This window comes from Pan paniscus, chromosome 5 (assembly GCF_029289425.2).
Source record: "Pan paniscus chromosome 5, NHGRI_mPanPan1-v2.0_pri, whole genome shotgun sequence".
Taxonomy (NCBI): domain Eukaryota; kingdom Metazoa; phylum Chordata; class Mammalia; order Primates; family Hominidae; genus Pan; species Pan paniscus.
In genome coordinates, this window is record NC_073254.2 from 107,009,096 (window position 1) to 107,032,588 (window position 23,493).

At 39.9% G+C, this 23,493-nt stretch overlaps 2 protein-coding genes across 3 annotated transcripts in view; one reads left to right on the top strand and one right to left on the bottom strand.

Moving 5' to 3' along the window:
* LOC129398107 (uncharacterized) overlaps positions 1–7,132 on the bottom strand; it is a 234,844-nt gene extending 227,712 nt beyond the window's left edge. The window contains exons 1-2 of the mRNA XM_063605096.1: positions 6,943–7,132; positions 6,524–6,738 (exon numbers count right to left, since the gene is read on the bottom strand). Of these exons, the coding sequence (XP_063461166.1) occupies positions 6,524–6,738; positions 6,943–7,132 (405 nt within the window). The remainder of the gene's footprint in view (positions 1–6,523; positions 6,739–6,942) is intronic.
* HTR1E (5-hydroxytryptamine receptor 1E) overlaps positions 5,264–23,493 on the top strand; it is an 82,806-nt gene continuing 64,576 nt past the window's right edge. Inside the window, exon 1 of one of the 2 annotated variants that reach the window (XM_034962487.3) lies at positions 5,264–6,947. The gene's annotated coding sequence lies outside the window, so the exon portion shown is untranslated. The remainder of the gene's footprint in view (positions 6,948–23,493) is intronic. The other variant, XM_014345417.4, reaches the window with a different exon arrangement.

The following is a 23,493-nucleotide window of genomic DNA, read 5'->3' on the forward strand; positions in this document are numbered from 1 at the left end:
CCTAATGCTATCCCTCCCCTAGCCCCCCATCCCCCAACAAACCCCAGTGTGTGATGTTCCCCTCCCTGTGTCCATGTGTTCTCATATTCAACTCCCACTCATGAGTGAGAACATGCAGTGTTTGGTCTTCTCTTCCTGTGTTAGTTTGCTGAGAATGATGGGTTCCAGCTTCATCCATGTCCCTGCAAAGGACATGAACTCATCCTTTTTTATGGCTGCATAGTATTCCATGGTGTATATGTGCCACATTTTCTTTATCCAGTCTATCATTGATGAGCATTTGGGTTGGTTCCAAGTCTTTGCTATTGTGAACAGTGCCACACAATTTATTATTCTTTTCACTGCTTTGTGTTACCTTACTATCCTGGGTTAAGTTTGTCTATATTCAAGACCTCTCTTTGTGCTATCTTTTCTATTCTTTTTAGATGTCTTTTTATGGTAATTTTTTTTTTTTTTTTTTGAGATGGAGTCCCGCTCTGTCACCCAGGCTGGGGTGCAGTGGTGCAATCTCGGCTCACCACAACCTCTGCCTTCCAGGTTCAAGTGATTCTCATGCCTCAGCCTCCCAAGTGGCTGAGACTATAGGTACACACCACCATGCCTGGCTCATTTTTGTATTTTTTTTTCTTTTAATAGAGATGGGGTTTCACCATGTTGGCCAGGCTGCTCTCAAACTCCTGACCTCAAGTGATCTGCCTACCTCAGCCTCCCAAAGTGCTGGGATTGCAGGCATGAGCCACCAAGTCCAGCCAGTATTCCCTTTTAAAAATTACTTTATTCTTATAATAGATTATACTACTTCACCTAAGATAATTGTCCTCCAGTTAATTCCTTTTTCAAAGTTTTCTTTACATTTCTACTACATTTATAATGTCAGATAAACATTAGAACCTTCTGTCCAATTCTCTCCACTAAAAAAAAAGGAAGAAGAATGCTTCAGTCTTCTTATCCAGGCACTTACCTCCATTTACTCAAGTTTGCTTTTTACTCATTATTAGTATTGGCTGGGTCTGCTGAATTTTTGACATTAGAGGTTCTAGGTATAAGCAGCAATACCTAAATTAAACTCAAAGTAAGAAAAGTCAGGAAAGGCAATTGAAACATAATGGTACAAGAGATAGAAGTACCAGCAGAGGTGCATTCTAGAAGCCAAAGGTAGAGAGAGTTTAAGAAAGACTTGTGGTAAGCAATGCTAAAACTGATGAAGGGGACAATAACTGAAAATCAACCTCTGAATTTGGGAGTTATTATACAAAGTCACTGATGATTTTCCCAAGAAAAATTTGGTAGCATGACTAAGTCAGAAGCTATATTCAGTTTATTGAGGAATGAGTGAGAGGTAAGGAAGAAGAAATGTTGACCAAGAATTCTTTTTCTTTTCATGACATTAAATGGTAATGGTAAATAGAGGCAAAGATAATATAGATGAGAGAGAGATTCAAGGAAAAGCGGGGAGTAGAGAGGGGTACAGGGAATATTTAGGCTAGAAAAGCTCTATATGCAGGCTGGAAGAAAAGAGCCAGAAACCAGAGGCACAGACATTAAAAATAATCTGAGAAATGAATCTACTTCTTACACAGTAAATAAAAAGGAAAAGATCATAGTAATAGCTAACACCCATTACTTACTGTGTGCCAGCCACTGTGCCATGAACTTTAATGCACTGTCTCACGTGAGAAACCCTCGTACAAGACTTATCATCCCCATTCTAGAGATGTTGCAAACTGAGACAAATGTACAATAAGTTGGCCTAAGGTCACTCTGCTGTAAGTAGTGGAGCTGGTATCTGAACCCTGAAGTTTCACTCTAGAGTCAGAATGCTTGATGAACAGCCTACATATTGTCAAGCAGAACGGTGAAAGCAGGGCGCTGCCCTAACATCGACGAATCACCTCCCAAATCACCAAAGGCCACCTATGAACACATAACAAGGACTGCCAGCTTTGACTAGGACTCAAGAGTGGCAGAAACAAAGGAGTTCTCCATTACGAGAATGCCTATGCATGAATAGATGTATCACTTTCAAAAGCAGCCACCCCTGTCCTTCACACCAGTTACCAAACCTTGATCTGCACACTGCTTGTTTTTTGTGTCTTCATGGTTTCCACTTGTAAGTTATTTATTTAATAATACAGGAACTTGGGTACAAAAAAACAGAAAGAGTGAATAAGACCTACTATTTGATAGAACAACAGGGTTACTATAGTCAATAATACTTAATTGCACATTTTAAAATAAAGAGTATAATTTAATTGTTTGTAATTCAAAGGATAAATGCTTGAGGGGATGGATACCCCATTCTCCATGATTTGCTTATTTCACATGGCATGCTTGTAGTACTCATGTACTCCAAAAATATATATACCTCCTATACACCCACAAAAATGAAAAATTCATAAAACTGAAAAATAAAAAAGAACACAGGGGCAAAGGGACATAATTGTTTAGCCCACATGGTCATAACACAGGGCTTCTGGCCTGTCCATTTGAGAAAAGGGTTAGGCTGGTGAGTCCCCAGATGCACATGCATGGCACATAGTGATAGCTCCCTGGAGCAAAGAGAAGCATGCACTGGAGGGCAGGAAGACAGAAAAATTAGCCCTACACCAAGAGGGCCTACTCAGACTCTACACATCTTTCCAAAGCCCCAATTCCTCCGTAGAGGCTTCTCTGCTCCTTCAGCTCTTTCATGTAGTCATTCATGTAAATGCCTTCTCTACCTTGGGTTTTTAGTTCCTTTAGAGAAGGGACCAAGTCCTATATCTCTTTCAAACTTCCAGGTTGGAGGTGTTCAAGAAATAGTTATTGAAAATGTATCAACTATTTCTACTCATGAGTAAGTGAGTTGCTTCTCATGATTACTTTTGATGAAAAAAAATGTGTTGATCATGAACCACTGTCAAGACCACTAGAGCTTGAGGTTTTATTCTACCAAGTCTGCCTTAATTATTTCCTCCTGGGAACAAATATTAGCACATGCCAACAAGGAGTACGAGCCAGTTTTCGGCCAGAGAGTAGAGCTTTTTCTCACTGCAAGGCCACCTTGCCAACTGTTCCCTGAACAGTTTAGATCTAGATGATGTATTCTAATCAATTAAGCTATATTCTAGTTGATTAAGCTAATCAACCTAAATTCATTATTTTGCTCCCTGTATCGTGAGGTTGGTGAACACAGTTAGCCAATAGTATCAACAAATAAAACATTTTATAGTGAAAATGCCTTCATTCAAAAGCATTGCTGGAGATTGTTGTCAATTTAATAATTTATTCATAAAATATTGTGACTCCCAGGCCCATCTTTACAGAAGCCCTCCCTGGAATCCTTCCTAGTGGAGGAAACCTGCTTTTTATTCAGTTGACATCTGGCTTAGCCATATGATTTGGGTTAGCCAATGGAATGTAAGCATAAGTGATTTATCTTATAATTCAGCTGAAGCTTTAAGAACCATTGTTATGTTCCCCCGTTACTCTTCCCTCTACCATAAAAATGGCCTGGCTTCATCAGTCTGGATCCCCAAATGGAGCTGCAGACAATCCACAGCTAATACTTTTATTAGCAAGCCACTAACTTCTACCATAGCAAGCCACTGAGATTTGGGGGTTATGCTTGGTTACTACAGCATAACTTCCTGAAAGCTGACAAATGTTGAAACTTACCTATAAACATTTCATTCTCTCCCTCTAGCCTCTGTCACACCACAGACATAAAATGCAATTTGAAGCTCAGTCTTTGAAATCAACAGTAAAATGAGAGAACCATGTCACAGGGTTGTTGAAATTGTTTAGTGGAATAGTGTATGGAGAGCACCTAGGATGGTGTGAGCTCAGAAATGTGAGCTCCCTCGCCACCATAATGCCTTCCCTTCACGTTTCATTCCCACTTCCGTGGTGGAGGTAGGAAATGACAAACAATGTCAACCAGAATCTTGATTCTTCTCTGTAATCGTGTGATGAACAAGTTATAAACAGCTCCTGCCTCACAAAACTTGTAGTCTTACTTCTAGCAGAAAAATGTACCATGTGCATGCTTGCTTCCTCATCTATTAATGTGAAGTTCCAGCATCCAAGTGAAAAATTAACAAATGTAATTAGGATTGTCTTGGAGATAGAGGGAATCCATTGTTCATGATTTTTCCCTCTCCCAACCACTATCAACCACCCCACTGTCTATACACATCACCACTGCCAGTACCACTTCCAGAAATTACTCCCTGGTCCTAAAACCTGGATTAGCTTGCCCTCCTCTGTGCTCCCATAACATCCTGTACTTACCCCTTCTCCAAACTGTTACTCTGGAATGGATCTACTAGTTTGGGAATTAGTCTTCCCACTGAGAGAATAAACTGTTCCTTCATTATTTTAGTCCTAGAAGTTGCCTCATGCCTCAAACGTGGTAGATATTTACCAACATTTTTTGAATTAATGAATGAGTGGATTTGATAAGTTAATTTCTTCATAATGACTTTTGAGTTCCCGCTGCAAGTTGATGACTTTTTTATGCCAGATGCCCAGGGCTCCAGGCAATCCTTATAGTTTTTCTAACTGACAAGGAATTCTCTATTATGAAATGGGGATGTGATTTACATATACCTGCAATCTTAAAGCACTCATAGAGGCCACTGGAAACTCAAATGGGTAATACAAATTGAATTAGCAGCTCTTGATTAAGAGAGCATTGATTTTATTAAAGCTGGTGGAATATATGCCAGAAGTTAATTAATAGCTTGAAAATAATCAGACACTTCATAAAGCTGAACATCTGCCAAAAAGCGGGTATTCTGAGGTATGTTCAGGAAAGTTTCCAAGTGTATAATATTTGTTTCCATAGTTCCTTATGTTGTAATAACCAAAAAATAGGTAAATCAATTTTAAATAAAGCAATTTAACAAACTCATATTTCCTTTATATTTTGGAGGAACTCCAAACTTGCAAGAGTAGAACAATGTCCTTACTTACTCTCTTGGGATATCTAAAATATCTTCAGTCCTATAAGATTCTTTTTTAAAATGAGGAATGATTCTTGTTCTGCTTATTTTTACATAACACCTTTATCATCAAACAAACTTCAAGATGTGTCATCTTTAGTAGGAAAACATATTTCCACCTCATCCTCCTGTTAGACTTCAGTCTACTTAAGCCTATTCTCAGTTTAATGGGATTAACAGAAGCAAATCACAATTTAAGACTATAGTTTACCAACCTTCCTTTCTCTTGTTCAGTGAAATTCCCTTGATAATCCATCAGTCAACCCCTGCTGGCCTTGAGAGGCGCTCCAGAAGGCAGGAGAAGGGCACACAGGCTCGCTTTTTGAACTGAAGAAGGGTTTCATTTGGTTTAGAATTGTCAAACTTCAAAAAATAAATAAATAACTTAAAGTGTTTTTCAAATCAGCCATAACGCTACAAACCAGAAAGAAAAATGTGAGGCAGGTGTTTGGGGCAGCTACCCAAGTTGCCTACATGGTTTCCAAGGTCCTTTCAACTCTAAGGTTTGTGTATCAGGCTGTCTACAGATCATACTGTTTCCATAAGATTGTCTAGTTCATTTTATGGCTAGTTTGAACAATCTGATTTTCTTTTTTACAATGGCAGGGGCTCAATCCATGTTAGGCTTCAATGTTGAGTCACCCAAGTTCTCCACAGAGAATAACCAACCAGCCGTAAGGAAGCTTCTTTTAGCAATGCCAGGATTCTGCAAAGTCCCTCCCAGCTTAACTTTTCTGACCTTGCGGCAGCAGAACAACAAAAAGAACAGCCCCTGGCACCCTCAGAAGAGCACAAAGCCCTCTGACAACCTGAGATGGCGCCCAGGTAGACTTCCCTCAAAAAAAAAAAAAATGGCAAGGCTGCTTCAGCAGGTCTTTCAGCCCCAACCACTCCACCCTCCGTCTCCTTTTCTTCACTGCTTTCCCCACCTCTCTTCCCCCCTTCCACTTTGACCCACCCCAATTTTCGTCCACTTCTCCCTCACCCCTTCCTTGTAATCTCTCTCCTTGAGGCATCCTGTGGATGTTGACTATAATCTCCCCTGGAGGAGGGCTAAGAAATGCACCTCCAGAGGGTCTGTTTGCCGTTGGAACCGCGTAGAGAAAGCGTGCAAACCCGTCAACTGCTCCCGCCGTTCCTCTCCCTCCTCAACCCAGGCTCGCTACAGAAGAGGGGAGTAGGGTCTGCCCCCTTGTTGTATCTATTTTCCCCTTCTCCGCCAGGGCTGTGGCCGGCAAGGGGCTCAGGAGGTGAGTCCCTCGCCCACACCTCCAACCCCGCTGGCCCGGTTTATAACATGGACAGCCCTGCCCTCTAGTGTCTGCAACCGGGAGCCCTAAGGCGCCATCAGCTCCAGAATTTCTCTTTTATAACCTAAGCAAGACCTGGAGTACCTCGGAGCTGCGACCTCCAGTTCACAATACCACCTGCCTCACACCCGGGCTCATCTTTTCATCCCACACCCACCACCCCCCTCTCCGTTCACGGTGTCCCGGGAGGCTGCGACCTGCGTAGATGATTTAGCAGACTGCCCCTACCCATGCTCCTGCTCCTGCTCCTCCTCCTCCTCCTCTTCCCCGCTCTCTCCCTCTCGCCTCCTCTTCCAGTCCAGGCGCCCAGACTCGGCGAAGCGCAGCGCCTGCCACCAGCGGTGCCTCGGGCTGCCCGGCGCGCCGCGCTCCCAGGTTCTGTCTCGCCGCACCCCGGCGGGCACTGGCGCGGGCAAGGACGCTGGCGGGGAGAACGCCCTGGGCTCAACGTACTCCAGAATCGAATGTTGAGAGAAGCAGTGCTCTGATCCAGCTCAGGAGAAAAAGGAGCTGGTTCCGAGTGAGACTTCTAGAGCCAGCTGGACGTGCCGGTTTGCCCAGTGCGGCGCGGCTGCACGCACCGTCCGCAAGGTGAGGGGCGCACACCTTCCGGGACGACCTTGGCTTCCCTTCTTACCCCCACCCACTCCAGGTACTCCAGCTCTGGCTTGGGGATGTTTGCCAGCTTTGAGGCGCAAAGGCGGCGGGAGTTGGGATGCGGGGTGTCGGAGGGAGACTGAGGGTCGCCCGGGCACCGTGCCTGCACCCTGGATTATAGTACAGAGAGCATTTCTTGTTCAAACAATTCCTCAAATGTGTGAACCTGAGAATCAACATTGTGTATAACTGTGGTTTGAGCATTTCATCCTGCTTCCTTGCAAAAGGATTAGAGGCAGCTTAAAGATTAAATAGGTATGGAACGGGTGCTGGGGGTGGGGGCCAGGGAAAACTTGAGTAGAAATCACAGGGAGGTGGTGTGCTCCAGGGACCCCGGAAGAACTGTGTGATTTCAAAGCCAGCTGATTAAAAAACCTTTGATTAGAAAGGACTGCACTGTTGCTCCAGCCCTCAGAAAATAATACTGTGCTCAGTCCTGATAAACAAAATACCCAGGTGTGGAGGTAATGAGGCAGGCTCATTTTTTTTTAAATACAAAATAAATCTTGGAAGTAAGAGTTGAGATGAGAAGTTTGGTCTTAAGCCATCTCCACCCAATACTGCAAGGTGAGAGGCTGACCCCCTACCTAACGAAAAGGAAAGGAAATTGAGTCTAAAGGGAAGTGATTCCAGCTCCTATCACAGGATCATAGTGGTTTTGCATCTATATATATATTTCTGCCTGTGCCTAGTTTTGGAAGAAAGGACTTTGTATTCAACCCAACGCTGCTTGTCCTTGAGTTAGAAGGATAAGGCAGATGGTGTCAGCATCCCAAGGTGTTTCTTCCTAACCTTTCTTATTGTCCTTCCTTGCCTCCTGCACCAAATCTCTTGGGGAGGGAGCAGCCCAGGAGGAAATAATAGATCGTCAAATGGGTTGGGGGAGCAGTGTTTTTTCCAAAATAATTTAGGCTCATTTTATCATTCTTATGTTTTCCCTCAAAGCTCTAAGCAGTACATCGTCCTAAGCTGAATTTAACATTGCTCCAGAATATATATTTATCATAGTTGTACATTCAGACACAATATGCATAACCTTAAACAGCCAGGATGCACTTGTGAATCAGGGGCTTCCCTTACTTAATCCTGCGCAAGAGAGGCAAAGCAGGCACGTGGGTCTGATTCCCTGTGCGGTCTCCTTCATGAGGAGCATATGTGAAATACCTTTGAAATACAGAGAAGATTGAGACAGCTTTTCTCTTTCTGGTACAGTTGCTTTCCTGCTGAATTAAATGAGATGACCCTGTCTTCAACAAATAAATGAATGGAGGCATTTGAGGCCCATTTAACAAATGCACAAAATATGCCTGCCTCTGTTTTTCCTCCCTTCAGAGCTTTAGCCTCCAGCCCACGGAGTTGTGATGATGAAGCCGACCTCCTAAGTGGGACTCAGCTCAGTTTCTGTATCATATTTAAAACAGAGTATGTTGCTTATTTCTAAAATTGCATAGCACCTCACCACTAACTATTTTGCTGCATAGAGGTATTTCATCACTAAGAGAGCTATATAGAGAAACTCACTCAAATCCTGATTCATCATTGTTGATAGAACTTAACTATTGTGTCATCATCACCTGACATGGGCTGCAGAAGCTCCAAGGATTGCTATAGATCTCAATTGAGACTTCTAGTAACAGAGCTAGAAAGGAGCCTTTTAAAGTGTAGCCATGACTCTGGTCATTAGGTATATGCATGTTCAAATATTCCTTTAGGTGCTTGTTTTCGCTTTCATAACAATTTCCAGGGATGAAAACTTAGCAGATTATTTTTATAATGAAGAGTATTCAAATTAACAATGTGTATCCACCAGCTAACAAGTTTTAAATTCCACAGAAATCAACATCACAAACATAGTAAGATCAAGTTTTCATTCTTTCCTCTTCTGCCATAATGACTTCATTCAAGGCCTAGTCCCAGACCAAGTGCATGGAAACAATGGCTCATGTCTCTCAACATTTGCCCAAGGGAATGGTGCCTACCTTGCAACTCAGCGTGATGTCACCTTTATTAGCCATTCTGGTGTCTATACAAAATATTTGCTCCCCATTTCTTCTTATCGATGCCTGGTCAGCAACAATCATGTAAATAAGTTTCCATTCTTTTGAGGAAGATAACAAAGTCAGGGTTTTTCAGAAGTGGTGCCTAGGAAGAGACAAAATCCAGGACACACCTCTAGTTCAGGTAACACTGCAATACATTTCAATTTCCTGCTGCGTGATGGGGTTATTATTGAAGAGGGAAGTAAGGTATATCATTCACAGCACATTGTCCCCACCTGGCTCAAGCACCGCCCATTCCCCAGGTGGGCTCAATATGCTACCCCCACCACCACCAAGATACCAAGGCTGCAAATGAAAAGTAGATCTCAGCCAGGCATGATGGGTCACACCTGTAATTCCAACACTTTAGGAGGCCAAGGCAGGAGGATCACATGAGCCCATGAGTTTGAGACCAGCCTGAGCAAAATAATGAGAACTCATCTCTACAAAAAAATTTAAAATGAGCCAAGTATAGTGGTGTGTACCTGTAGTCCCAGCTACTTGGGAGGTTGAAGTGAGAGGATCGCTTGAGCCCAGAAAGCCAAAGTTGCAGTGAGCCAAGTTCGTGCCACGGCACTACAGCCTAGGTGACAGAGCAAGGCCTTATCTCAAAAAAAGAAAAGAAAAGAAAGAAAAAGAAAGTAGGTCTCTTTGCAGAAAGCCTTAGGCCCTGAACTTTTGTGTCATCTTCTCATTACTCAAGTCTAATTCCCTACATCTCACTTTTACACACAGATCATTTTTTTCATGTTTGTTTTGATTGCCCACCCTAGAATTCTATTTCTACACTACCCTTTAAAAGTGAAAGATCAAATCTAACACTCTAATGTGGGAAAGCATTCCCTCTATTTCTACAAGCTTATTTACACAAAAAAAATAAGCTTGAGACTTATCAAAAGCTGAATTTCTACCAAATAGGAACTTACTTTTTATGCCGTAAATTATCAAGGCCATCTCAAGGCAGAGGTGAGTTTAGCATCTCATGCTTTATGCTCCTTTCTTCTGCACCTACCAGATTTTTATTATGTGTGAAATTATATGAACATAAACCCCAGGGAAACATTGAAGATGAGTGTGCCGTCATAAGTGACAAGGGGACAGATGAACAGGGAAGAGAAATGGGGCAGCAGCACTTTAGAGTGACTTACTTCTCTCTTGTTTTCTCCTCCCTGAATCATTTTCTAGAACCAGTATTGTGGCCCCTAAAATTTGGGGCTTAGGTCAGTCAACTTACCAAAGTTCATCTTCCTGGTGATGAAAGGACTTTCATCAAAATCCCAGCTACTTTTTATTCGTTCCCACATTTTGTGGATTAAGAAACTGAGAACCAGAATTTATAGAGATCACTCAATCAATTGGCATATTCCCGGATCACAACAAATTGATAAAATTCTTGAGAACCCTCTTTCTAATACAGATTGACTATAATTTTGTCTTTCATTTTTAGTTCTCTTATTTTGTCTCATGCACTGTGGATTATCTGGTTTACTGCAGTCCTTACCTGAATAGATGTCAGTGTTTTGATCCCATTGTTGTATTCCCCTAAAACACGTCAAATGAAAAACTGGACACTTTAATAGGTTTATTGTTAGCACTCTCTCATGCTGATCAATTCTCAACACATGCAGTTGTAGGATTAGGAAGACAAAATCCTTTAGAAGAAGCTATGAAACCTAATCCTTCTGCATCTGGATCATTTTAAACTACAAGTTGTAAGAGGAATGAGCATCTCTGGATTCTAGTTATCAGTGCAGACCAGATGGAAGGTCTTTGTGAAATCTGGTATGAGAAGGAAAGCATTTTATAGCAAGAAGAAAATATTTTGAGAAATAGCTACCAGCAGCAGCAGCTAGCAGTTCTAAAACTCTCAGATCCTCCTAATGACCCCATTAGGGAGGGAGGAAGGGAGCAAGGGAGGAAGGAATGAAGGAAGGAAAGAAGAAAGGAAGGAAGGAAGGAAGGGAAGGAGGGAAGGAGGGAAGTGTTATAAATATTGGTCAGGGAAAAGTTTTATTATTAATGACAGATTAAATAATTAGCTACTAGGAAAATTCAAGGGGATACATAAAAATGCCATTAGAAAGAATAAGAGAACTCAGTAAGGTGGCTAGCTACAATAGCTTGCCTGGTTAGCGACAATATAATCATAGGGATTTATATTACGCTTGTACACTGTTGGGCAGAAAACATGCCTGAGAGGTATAAAAGATGCTGTTAGCATCCAAGAAAAATGGGAAAGGAAAGCCCACCTCATCTGAGGAAGATGGAGGAAGAAGAACCTACAGAAAAGGATTCCACATTCCAAACTCATCCCTCTGAATTCAGTAATATTTATCCTTACATGATTTCTGACAGTGTAGTTTGTCATTGTAATTAATTCTTTCCTGTAAGTAAACAAGAATTGTATACTTACTTAAGTACCTTACATTTTAAACTTTATTACATAGTCCTAATTTTAATGTTGAACTCTGCCCTAGTCAAGGAAGTATTTGTTACCTAACACAAGAATTTGATATACAGTCATCCATAAACACTATCCTACCATATAGTTCATCATAATTTAAGTTAACATTCAAAGAAAGAAGCATGATTTCCTCTTTTATTATGCTTTCATTTGAGCCATTTTAACTTTCTTACCATTCTTTCCTTCTGAACCTAATTCAATTCCTTACACAATGCTCTAAAAAATCAAGGATTAAATATGTAACTTAATTTATAATTAGCAAATACATCATTTACAAGATGCATTCATATTGGCAAGCATATTTTATTTCATAGATTGTAAACTGGTAAAACAATGTAATCTCCTCACCCTCTCTGCAATACAGTAAGCCTGTTTCTAAGACCATCAAGGTTTTACTTTATGTCCGAGGCATTGGAGAACCAGACTGTACTGACCCCAGGGTTTGGTGACTTACATATAAATGAAGCATCTTACCAAGAAGGGATGAAAAATGACTTTAGAGGAAGCAAAAGTCTCAAAGCTCACAAGACTTGATTACTTTCAGCTTGGTGACAGAGGCAACGCTCTTGTGATGCAGATGGAGTAATTTCTCCAGCACAAAAGATGTCCAGCCGGGTCCCATTGGCTTTGAGATAATCTCTCACATTGCATTAAGTGTACTGAGTACCCTTTCTCAGACTTATGTACCATTAGCATGCATTTAATTAACAGTTAATGATTACATAGTATTGTTACTATTACCACATATTCCTGTTATATTAAAATACGTGAAATTTGTAGCTATGTTTTGCCTGTTTAGTAAAATGAGTCTGAATCTAAGGGTGAGAGGGTCTACACACAGCCAAGAGGATGGGGTATTAACCCAGGCCTGTGTGAAGATATTTGCATCTCATGGAATGCTCTCCAGAGAACAAATTGACCTACCCTGTGCATGTCAGCTAAGCTCCCGCCAGCTTCCTCAGGGCTTGCTGAATGTACAGTGAGTGCCACAGTGCCAGCGTGGCAGTGAAGCACAGGCCCAACTCTACGGACCTGGGGTCAGAAGGCCTGGGTTAATATCCCATTCTCTTGGCTGTATGAGCTGCATGGTCTGTCATCATTACAATGGGGACAATAATACATGCCCTGTCTACCTCAGCCTCCTTTCAGGGAAGTTTCTCAAAACAGAATATGCTATTGTGATTCATTGTCACCTGTGATGTCAAACTGCACCTTGTGTTATACTCCTAGGGGGTAACACAGCATGGGGCTCAAGCCCAAGCTCTCGAGTCCAGAAAGCCAGGTTCATATCCCAGCTCTGCCATTCATTAACTGCTTTCACATCTCTAAACCTCAGTTTCCTCATTTGTTGGGGCTCACATAACAGTACTATGTCATAGGGCTATTATGAGGAGTAAATATGTGTATTCATTATTGCTAAATAATAAATTACCCCAAAACCTAATGGCTTAAAGCAACAGATTTTGATTATCTCTATTATCATAGTTCTATGGGTTGGGAATCTGGGTATGGCTTAGCTAGGTCCTCTGGCTCAGGTCTGTCACTCACAGGCTGCAAAGTTTCAGCCGAGACAGCAGACATCTCAAGGCTCAACTGGGGAAAGATAACGCTTCCAAGCTCGCTCACGTGGCTGTTGACAAGCCTCAGGTCCCAGCTGGCTGCTGGCTGGAGACGTTCTTTTGCTACCACATGGACCTCTCTATAGGGCTACTAACAAAACAGAGTGCTTCATGCAGATGTTGCAGCTTGCTGTCCTTGGAGCAAGGGCTAAGATTGAAAGATAGCAAAATAGAAGCCAAGGTCTTTTTGTAACCTGATATCAGAAGTGATATCCCATGGCTTCTGCTGTGTTCCTCATTAGAGACAAGTCACTAGTTTCAGCCTAATTCAAGGGGAAGGGATTACACAGTGGGAGGAATACCTACAGGAACCAAATCATTGAGAGCCACCTGAGATACTGCCTGCCACAGTATAAGACATCAGAAGCTGTTTGATAAAGACTCAATTCAGTATCACCTCATGGTTTTATCTCATAGTAATGTTCTCAGACTGAAATTAGATAATCTGTCAAAGAATTTGTAAAATATAAAGCTCTATACAATATCAAGATTTTATTAGTTTTATTAATGCTGAGAATCCAGTTCCACTTTATAGATGGTGATATAAGAACAGCAAATCAATGATTAAGAGATGCGAATTTTACACCTTGCTGTGTGTGTGACCTTGGAAAAGCCATTTATTTGTTTCATACCTTAGTTCTCTCATGAAAGTGATGATAATAACAGACTTACCAGGATAAAATAAGATAATAGCCATGCAGCACATTGACAATATTTTGGTCACCCACAAACCACATATATGACAGTGGTCCCACAAATTATAATGGAGCTGAAAAATTCCTACAGCCTAGTGACATCATCGCTATTGCAATGTTGTTGTAGCACAATGTATCGCTCATGTGCTTGTGATGAGGCTGGTGTAAGCAAACCTGTGCTGCCAGTTGTATAAAAGTATAGCACATACAATTATGTATAGTATATAATACTTGCTAATGATAATAAACAACTGTTACTGGTTTATACATTTACTGTACTATACTTTTTATCATTATTTTGGGGTGTGTTCCTACTTAATTAAAAAAAAAAATGTGAAAAGAAGTTTAACTGTAAAACAGCCTCAGGCAGGTCCTTCAGAAGGTATCCCAGAAAACAGCATTGTTATTACAGGAGATGACAGCTCCATGCATGTTATTGCCCCGAAGGACCTTCCAACGGGACAGGATGTGTAAATAGATACAGTGATACTGATAATCCTGAGCCTGTGTAGGCTGAGGCTAATGTGTCTGTATCTTAGTTTTGTTTGTTTGTTTGTTTGAGATGGAGTCTCAGTCGCCCAGGCTGGAGTGCAGCAGCACAATCTCGACTCATTGCAACCTCCGCCTCCCAGGTTCAAGCGATTCTCCCACCTCAGCTTCCTAGTAGCTGGGATTACAGGCACTCACCACCATGCCCAGCTAATTTTTTGAATTTTTAGTAGAGACGGGATTTCACCATATTGGCCATGCTGGTCTTGAACCCCCGACCTCAAATGATTCGCCCGCCTCAGCCTCCCAAAGTGCTGGGATTACAGGCGTGAGTATCTTCGTTTTTAACAAAAAAGTTTGAAAAGGAAAGAAAAAATTTAAAGTTTTAAAAATAGAAAAAAGTTTATAAAATAATGTTATAAATAATGAGAATATTTTTGTATAGCTATACAATGTGTTTTAAGCTAAGTGCTATTACAAAAAGAGTCAAAAAGATTTTTTTAATTTAAAAGTTTGGGGGTTTTTTTGTTTTTTGTTTTTGTTTTTTTGAGATGACGTTTCTTTCTTGCCTCCCAGACTGGAGTGCAGTGGCATGGCGATCCCAGTTCACTGCAACATCCGCCTCCCCAGTTTCAAGCAATTCTCCTGCCTCAGCCTCCCAAGTAACTGGGATTACAGGCATGTGCCACCATGCCCAGCTAAATTTTGTATTTTTAGTAGAGATGGGGATTCACTATGTTGGCCAGGCTGGTCTCAATCTCCTGACCTCAGGTGGTTTACCTGCCTCGGCCTCCCAAAGTGCTGGGATTACAGGCATGAGCCACCACATCCGGCCTAATTAAAAAGTTTATAAAGTAAAAAAGTTATAGTAAGATAAGGTTAACTTATTATTGGAGAGAGAAAAAATGGTTTTTACAAATTAGGTATAGCTTAAGTGTACAGTGTTTTTAAAGTCTACAGTAGTGTACAGTAATGTACTAGGCCTTCATATTCGCTCAACACTGACTCACTGACTCACCCAGAGCAGCTTCTAATCCTGCAAACTCCATTCATGATAAGTTCCCTACACAAGTATCCCATTTTTTATCTTTATACCATATTTTCACTGTACCCTTTCTACGTTTAGATACACAAATACTATTGTGTTACATTTGCCTACAGTATTCAATACAGTAACATGCTGTCTGGCTTTGTAGCCTAGAAGCAATAGGCTATGCCACATAGCCTAGGTGTGCAGTAGGCTACACCATCTAGGTTTGTGGAAGTACACATCTTGATGTTCACACAATGATGAAATGGCCTAACAATGCATTTCTCAGAATGTATGATGCATGGCTATATATAAAATTATGCTGAAATCTAAAAAAATGAGATGATGGTCATAATGACAATGATGAAGATGGCTATATGTTTCAGCTTCTACTCCATGGTCCTTTGAGGACAACTGAAGTAACTAGATATGATTTTTGTCAGTTATGTTTTAAGTGTATGTATCAAATCCAGCTACCCCAAGTTTTACAATAACTTTATATGGTTTAATCTTATCTTGCTGAACACATTAGATATGCTGCCCTGAAAAGTGGCTTGCAAACAGAATTTTTAGAAACTGAACCATAATTAAAATGCACAGAGGCCGGGCACGGTGGCTCACACCTGTAATCCCAGTACTTTGGGAAGCCGAGACAGGCGGATCACCTGAGGTCAGGAGTTTGAGACCAGCCTGACCAACATGAAGAAACCCTGTCTCTACTAAAAATACAAAATTAGCCATGCATGGTGGCACATGCCTGTAATCCCAGCTACTCAGGAAGCTGAGGCAGGAGAATCGCTTGAACCCAGGAGGCGGAGGTTGTGGTGAGCCGAGATCACGCCATTGCACTCCAGCCTGGGCAACAAGAGCGAAACTCTGTCTCAAAAAAAAAAATGCACAGAGAAGGTTTCCATGTATCTAGTGGAATTGTACAATGCTTATGTGATCTTGTGATATCATTAATATTTTGTAATATAAATAATTATCCTCATCTTATTATTTTAATTTTCTGGCATTGTAGCAAGTGCCCTTGAATTGGGCACACCTGTATAAATATTTATAGTTACTTAAGAACTCACAAAACAACCTTTTGAAGTAGGCAAATAAAACCAACTCTTGGTTATCTCAAAGAGTTCTTTTTGTTTGATTCTTGTGTTATCTACATTTCTTCTCTCACTGTAAATTGGCATAAATTTGGCAGATACAAAACAAGTAAAGTTCAAACTCCTCCACTCAACCACTTTAAGGGATTTTTTTTCCTGCTTGTAAGTATATCACATGTTCATTGTAGAAAATTTGGAAATGCAGAAAAGTATAAAAAATGTAGTTAAAGTTACTCTTATTGCCACCACCAAGAGGCAGCCACTATTGATACTTTGATGAATTTCTGCCTTAGTGCTTTCCCTCTCTATAGGGAGAAAAGAGTAGTTTCTTTTTCAGTGAAATCAGGAGTATGTTATATACTTTTCTTGTGTTCTGCTTTCTCTAATTAACATTATTTTTTAAATGATATTTCCATTTATTGATTCAACAACATAAATTAGTAAATATTGACTATATCCAAAGTGGAATTTGGATGAACTGTAAGAAATATAGTTAATAATTGAATTCAGATTTTTTAAATCAATTCCAACAATTGTGAAGTAGTTTCTTTTCCTTTTTTTAAAAAATTTTACTTTAAGTTTGGTGATACATGTGCAGAACGTGCAGGTTTGTTACATAGGTGTACATGTGCCACGGTGGTTCACTGCACCTATCAACCCGTCATCTAGGTTTTCAGCCCTGCATGCGTTAGGTATTTGTCCTAATGCTCACCCTCCCTTTACCCTCCACCCCGCGACAGGCCCCAGTGTGTGATGTTCCCCTCCTTGTGTTCATGTGTTCTCATTGTTCAACTCCCACTTATGAGTGAGAACACGTGGTGTTTGGTTTTCTGTTCCTGTGTTAGTTTGCCAAGAATGATGGCTTCCAGCTTCATCCATGTCCCTGCAAAGGACATGAACTCATTCTTTTTTATGGCTGCAAACATTATCTATTTAATAAGTTTCACATATAATTATTACTTGAAAACATCATTTCTAATAAGTATATAATATTGTTGTATGGATATACTATATCTTATTTAACCAGTCATTACTATTGGACTTTTAGGTGGTTGTCAGTTTTTATACTGTAAAATTATAGCATGAAAAGAAAATTTTTACATAAGTCTTTGTCATTCATTATTCTAGTTATCTTAGTAAAAGTAGCAAAGGAGTCCTTGAAGTCACTAGGGGGAAATGAGGTTTGGTAATCCAAGTATAAATATATACACCACAGTCTTCTCTTCCCTCTTCCCTACCACTTCCTCTCACCTCCCACTGGCAGAAATTTGCAGGCTTTTAATGCTGGAAATTGCTGAAGTAACAATCTAATTGGGGTGGCCATCTGTCGTTTTTGGCCCATATGGTTCAGGTCACACTGAATGCACCCTTGGCTCCAAGAGTGACATGGGACCCAGGCCCATCCAAACATCTTGTTCTTCAGGGCACTGTGACTGGTTCAGGGATAGGCCGTGATCCAAGCAGACCAATTGGAATCAATGAGGCTCAGTTGAGAGGTGTTCAGGTGCCATCACCTACATTGGATTTGGAGATTTAAGGATACATGCCAGGAACTGCAGGGACCCAACATAAGGGGAGTGCCTCCTGAGGATAAAACTTTACATGGAGGAAGGAAGAGCCAAGAGATGGAGAAAGATTATTGGGTATATTATTTAAGTTTCTGGATCCACCTGTGCCTGATCTACACTTGACACTGAAGTTTCATGAGCAAGTAAAGTCTCCTTCTCACTTATGCCAATTTAAGAAGATTTCTGTCATTTGTCTTTTAAAAGGTCTTTAATAATCCAGAGATTTTTACCCTCTCAATTGATGAAAATGAGTTGTAGTTAAGACAGATTCTGGAACTGAATCCTAGTTCCATCACTGACGGTGTAACGAGGGAAGGTTATATGACCTTTCCCCAGTCAGCTTCCCTACCTATAAAATGAAAATAATGCTAATACTTATCACCTCAGAGAGGTTTTTGCAGGGTTAAGTAAGTTAATATGTGAAAAAGTGCTTAAAACAGTATCTGGTATATTTTAATTACTACGTAAGTGTGTCCCTGCTGCTGCTGCTGCTGCTGCTGTTGTTATTTTGAAGGCAGAAAGAAAATGCAGGAGAGTAAATGACCTATTTCACTCATGCAGAGATTTAGCAGCCAAGCTAAAATTCAAATTTAGGTCTTCTCTTTTCTCTGCTTGTTGTTCTTTCTCAAGAACTAAGCCTATCGTCATCTTTATGATATATTTGAGTATTAAGCTTTCAGAAGTTTCCATCCACATATTTGAACATTTCTATCAAAAGTTTTTGAGGTAGACCAGGAGGCCAGAAAATAGATTTGAGTTACTAGCAATAACCAGATGCTACTGTAGGATTATAGGTTATCATAACTTGTAACTAAAAATTATGATTTTTATTATAATAAGTTTAATTACATTTATTTAATTTTAATTAAAATTAAAATACATTTTATTATTATAATTTCTACTTTAACAAGTAACTATACCTTTCACTGTGTTTTATTTAGCACCTTTCACAGTGTTGTTGTCTTTTTTAATATACCTTCCTATTAAACCAGTTGCTCTTTGCAGAATGCTTGAATCATTTGGCTCTTGGTTAGTAGGCTCCCGTTACCTAACCAAGCACTGAGTGAATGTATTTACTGGGGAGGCAGCTGGTCTCTCCCAAATGTAAATCAGATTTCATCATGTCTGGCTTGGAGAGAACGTGGCATATGGCAAATGAAGACACAGCTGCATAGTGAAATTTTCCATCACAAATTAGTCTAATACCTGAATGCAGAGTGAATAAAACATTTTCTAAACAAGAATATTATGTTCAAATTCATAATCATTGTTAAATATTAAGAGTCAGGTTATTTCCCTTGAATTATACAAAATTTCACTATTCTTGAAAAAGTACCTGTTATCTTATATTTAATGTCATACTATTCACATCCAGGCTGCCTTTCAACTTCTATTATTTAAAAATATTTTCAGATATCTACATTGCCTGTTATTAAAATGCAAACTGTTCTTTGAGTAGAGAACCTTTGTGTAAGGCCTTACAAAGTTCTGATAGAGATGAAGTGCACGGAAGGAATGACAGTGTGGTGGGAAGGTCCATGGCCTTAGGGGAATGGGTGGGAGCCTAAGCTTTGGAGCAGTTAGGTTGGAATTCAGACAAAGCCCTGCCACTTCTAGGCTGCAAAGGTATTGAACAGGGTACTTAACTACCCTCTGCCTCAGTTTCCTTATCTGTGATAAGAATAATATCATGTAATGATAATACAAACATCATAGGATTGTCAGAATCAAGATGAGAAAATGTATGCAATATTCTTAGCATAGTACCTGCCACATAATAAGCACTGAAAAATAATAAGACCTGCTTCATCACTGGCTCTAAAGTTGTGTCCAATTGGTTTCATAACCCTAAAAAGGCTATCAAATCTTCCTGGGCCTCAGTTTTGTCATTAGATGAGTAAATTGGACCAAATTCTATAAAAAGTGCCTTTGGGGGTTAAAATGCTACGACAATGCCCATACACATTGGGGTAAACCAAAAATCTATAACAGGGGCAAACCTGGGAAGATTTTTTCAAATCTGTTTTTCTACACTGAAATTGAGCTGCATCCATTCTCCAAAGGTGATCATCTTCTCTAATAATAAAAAGCAAGGTTTGTCTATTTTTAACTTTTTATTGATCCAGTGCTCAGATTTTTCAGCACCATTTGGGGAGGAGTGTTCAATGGCTCATTGCAGAACCTTCCTTGTCATGATGATTTTGATAATATTATTGACATTCTTTCAGATTCCATAGTGAGTCTTTGTCATGATCAAAGGGCTCATGATGCTGATAACACAAACAAAAGTAAGCAGTTCAAGAATTAATTTGGTTAATGAGGATCACTAATACGGATAATTTCTTCCTAACTGTTTTGGCGGGATGCATTATTTGGTTGAGTGTATTATCTTGTCTACACTGATCAAGCTAGCTTGAAACTCTTCTTATCAGCCTTTAACTACGTACTTTACCAACACAGCCTTTGAAATATTTGTTTTCTTTTCATGAAGAGCTTTCAAATTTTTTGCCTAGATTCCAAAGTAAGAAATCAATTTAAATGGCATAACTTTCAAACTAGACTTCTGAAAGACTTTATGCATCATCAGTAAATCTAAATTGATATTTTTCTTTAAAAGATGCAACTTTTCTATTTCCTATGTAAATAACTGTGACTCTATTGATTTATAAACTCCAAGAACAATTACCACTAGGGAAAAAGACAGGATAAAGGAGCATTTGTTGTCAAGCAGATATAATATTTTGAACTGATGATAATGTTTCCCTTACAAAACATGCTTGTATTAACTGATATTTATACTCATTTTTGAAAACTGAATTACAGATTTATGAAGGATATATTCAAAACTTAATTCACTAAAAGAAAAAAAAGATATGTCTATTGAAATATCCCCTAAGAAGCAGAAAAATATTTTTGTTCTAGTAGTATAAATAGAATAATGCAAATAAGAATGTCACCTGAATTTTAAGTAACACACAGTATATTTGGACCCCAGATTGACAATTGGCAACAGTACCAGAAAATAAACTAGAAGCTAGATGCAGCCAGGCCTTGGCAAATATCTTTTTATACTGTTGTTAAGAAACTCATAATAACTGCTTCCTCACTGATGTGAACTTTCCTTAGTTGACACTCTCTTGATTACAAGTACATGATGCCTACTTTAAATTATCCTTAATCGTGAAGGGAATTGGTTAGAAGATGCCAGGATATTTGGTGAAACTCAAGAGCTAGAGTTAGCTACTAGGAAATTATCAGGAATCTAGAACCTTATTTTTCTCTTCCCTTTTTTCTCTCCAAGACTGGCTTTGAATATTTCTACACACATGTGGCTAAATGTGGGTGTCCCATAGCGCCTTAGTTTCGATTTCGAGATTCAAACAACTCACAGAGAAAACCAACAAGCATCTCTCACTCATAGTTCAAATTCCTAGAAAAAAAGGGAGTTTGGCCCAGCTATAGTTAGCTGTCTATCCCTAGCCCATCAACAATGGTGCAAACATAGATGCTGGGAATCTAGTCTTAGCAGGAGGGGAACAGTATGCAGAAAAAGGGGGATCTGCATTGTACAGACACCCCAAAAAAGTTGTCTTTTCTTCCTTTTGGCTTACACATACACACACACAGACATACACACAGACACACACACACACACCCCTACCATTCTTCCCATTTATTAAAAGGTCTCCCTGCCATATATGACTTAACCGTCTTACACTGAACTACACTCTCATTCACCCCCTTCCTAAAGGGGATAATCCAATCAATCATATCTAGCAACTGAATCCTAAAATGTCATCAATGGGCCCCTCTTCTCAAAGTGAATGATCCCCAGAATAGTCCATCTTTTCTGTAGATTAGGCTTCATTTTGTTCAGAAAAATAGCTTTCTCTTTTTATTCTGCAACATAATGATTGAATGGTAAAATTAGAAAGTTATCAGTAAAACCACAAACATTCCCACTCAAAAAATGATTACAAGAAGCAAAAATCTTCACAGCAACATCATACATTGGTTACCAGACCAGAGAATATATTGCATCCTGCAAGACAAGGATTGCAAGAAAGGTAAAGAGTAGGATAAATAGGTTTTATGGGCTTCCATTATTGTTGGGATGGGTTCCCTCCTAAATCAAGTACTTCACTACAATATAATGCAAATAAAGTGAACCTCTCTGCATGCTGCCTTGACTGACTCAGCCAACCAGTTTCATATTCTTTACATAGCTTTGTTAACTGTAGCTCTCTCTATTGATGCAATTTCTCTCTTAGTCAAGATCCTTTTGGTTGTGAGTAAAAACATACACAGATACAAAACCACAGACTTTACGTTAGCTTAAGGAAAAAATATGTTGGGAGGAGTTTACTGGAAGGGTTCCAGGATACATTAATTCATAACAAATGACCCCAAAACTTAATGGCATAAAATGGCACTCTTTATTTAAGTCAATTTTGGAGATTATCTGGGTAGTTTTCTCTTTATTTAAGTCAATTTTGGAGATTGTCTGGGTAGTTTTCTCTGCTGAGATTTTTCCTGCCTCTGCATGAGCTGGCAGGTCAGTTACAAGCCAGATGATCTACTGTGTTCTCACATTTCTAAGGGTCGGCAGGCTGTCAGCTAGTGCAAAGGAATCAGTGGTTAGAAGGGACTAGGCCATGTGGCTGTCAACATCCGGGATGCTACACTAAGCATCTTCACAGGGTTCCTAAAAGTACAGTGAAGAAAGCAGCAAAGTCCTTGAGACTCAAACTCAAAACTCACATGATTCCATTTCTGTCACATTCTATTAGTCAAAATAATTCATAAGGTCAGCCCAGACTCAAGGAACAGAAAACAGATTGTATTAGTCCGTTCTCACATTGCTATAAAGAACTACCTGAGACTGGGTAATATATAAAGAAAAGATGCTTGATTGACTCACAGTTCCATAGTCTGTACAGAAAGATTGGCTGGGGAGTCCTCAGGAAACTTACAATTATAGCAGAAGCAAAGGGGAAACAGGCACATCTTACATGGCTGGAGAAAAAGCAAGAAAGTGAAGGGGGAGGTGCTGCACACTTAAACAACCAGATCTCGTGAGAACTCACTCACTACCATGAGAACAGCAGAGGGAAATCCACCCCCACGATTCAATTACCTCCAACAAAGCCCCTCCTCCAACATTGGGAATTACAATTCAATATGAGATTTGGGTGGGGACACAAATACAAGCCATATCATAGATTCACCTCTTGATGGCAGGAGCTGTAGTAGGGACATTTTTGCAGTCTACAACAAGGGATATTATGAAGAAGTCAAAGATAATTTGTATAGCCAGACACCACAAGGGGCTAGAACTGTGAACTGTAAAGCTGGCAGAGCCTGAGATATTTCCATTTTTATTCAGGCTGGCTGTCTGCCTCTCATCATATGGCCTCTTACTCTGCTTCTCTCACTAAGACATCTTACTTTATTCAATTACTTTATTCAACTTACTTTATTCATGGTATGTATATAAGACCCTAGAGGCCTGCCCCACAAATCCCCAGTGTGCA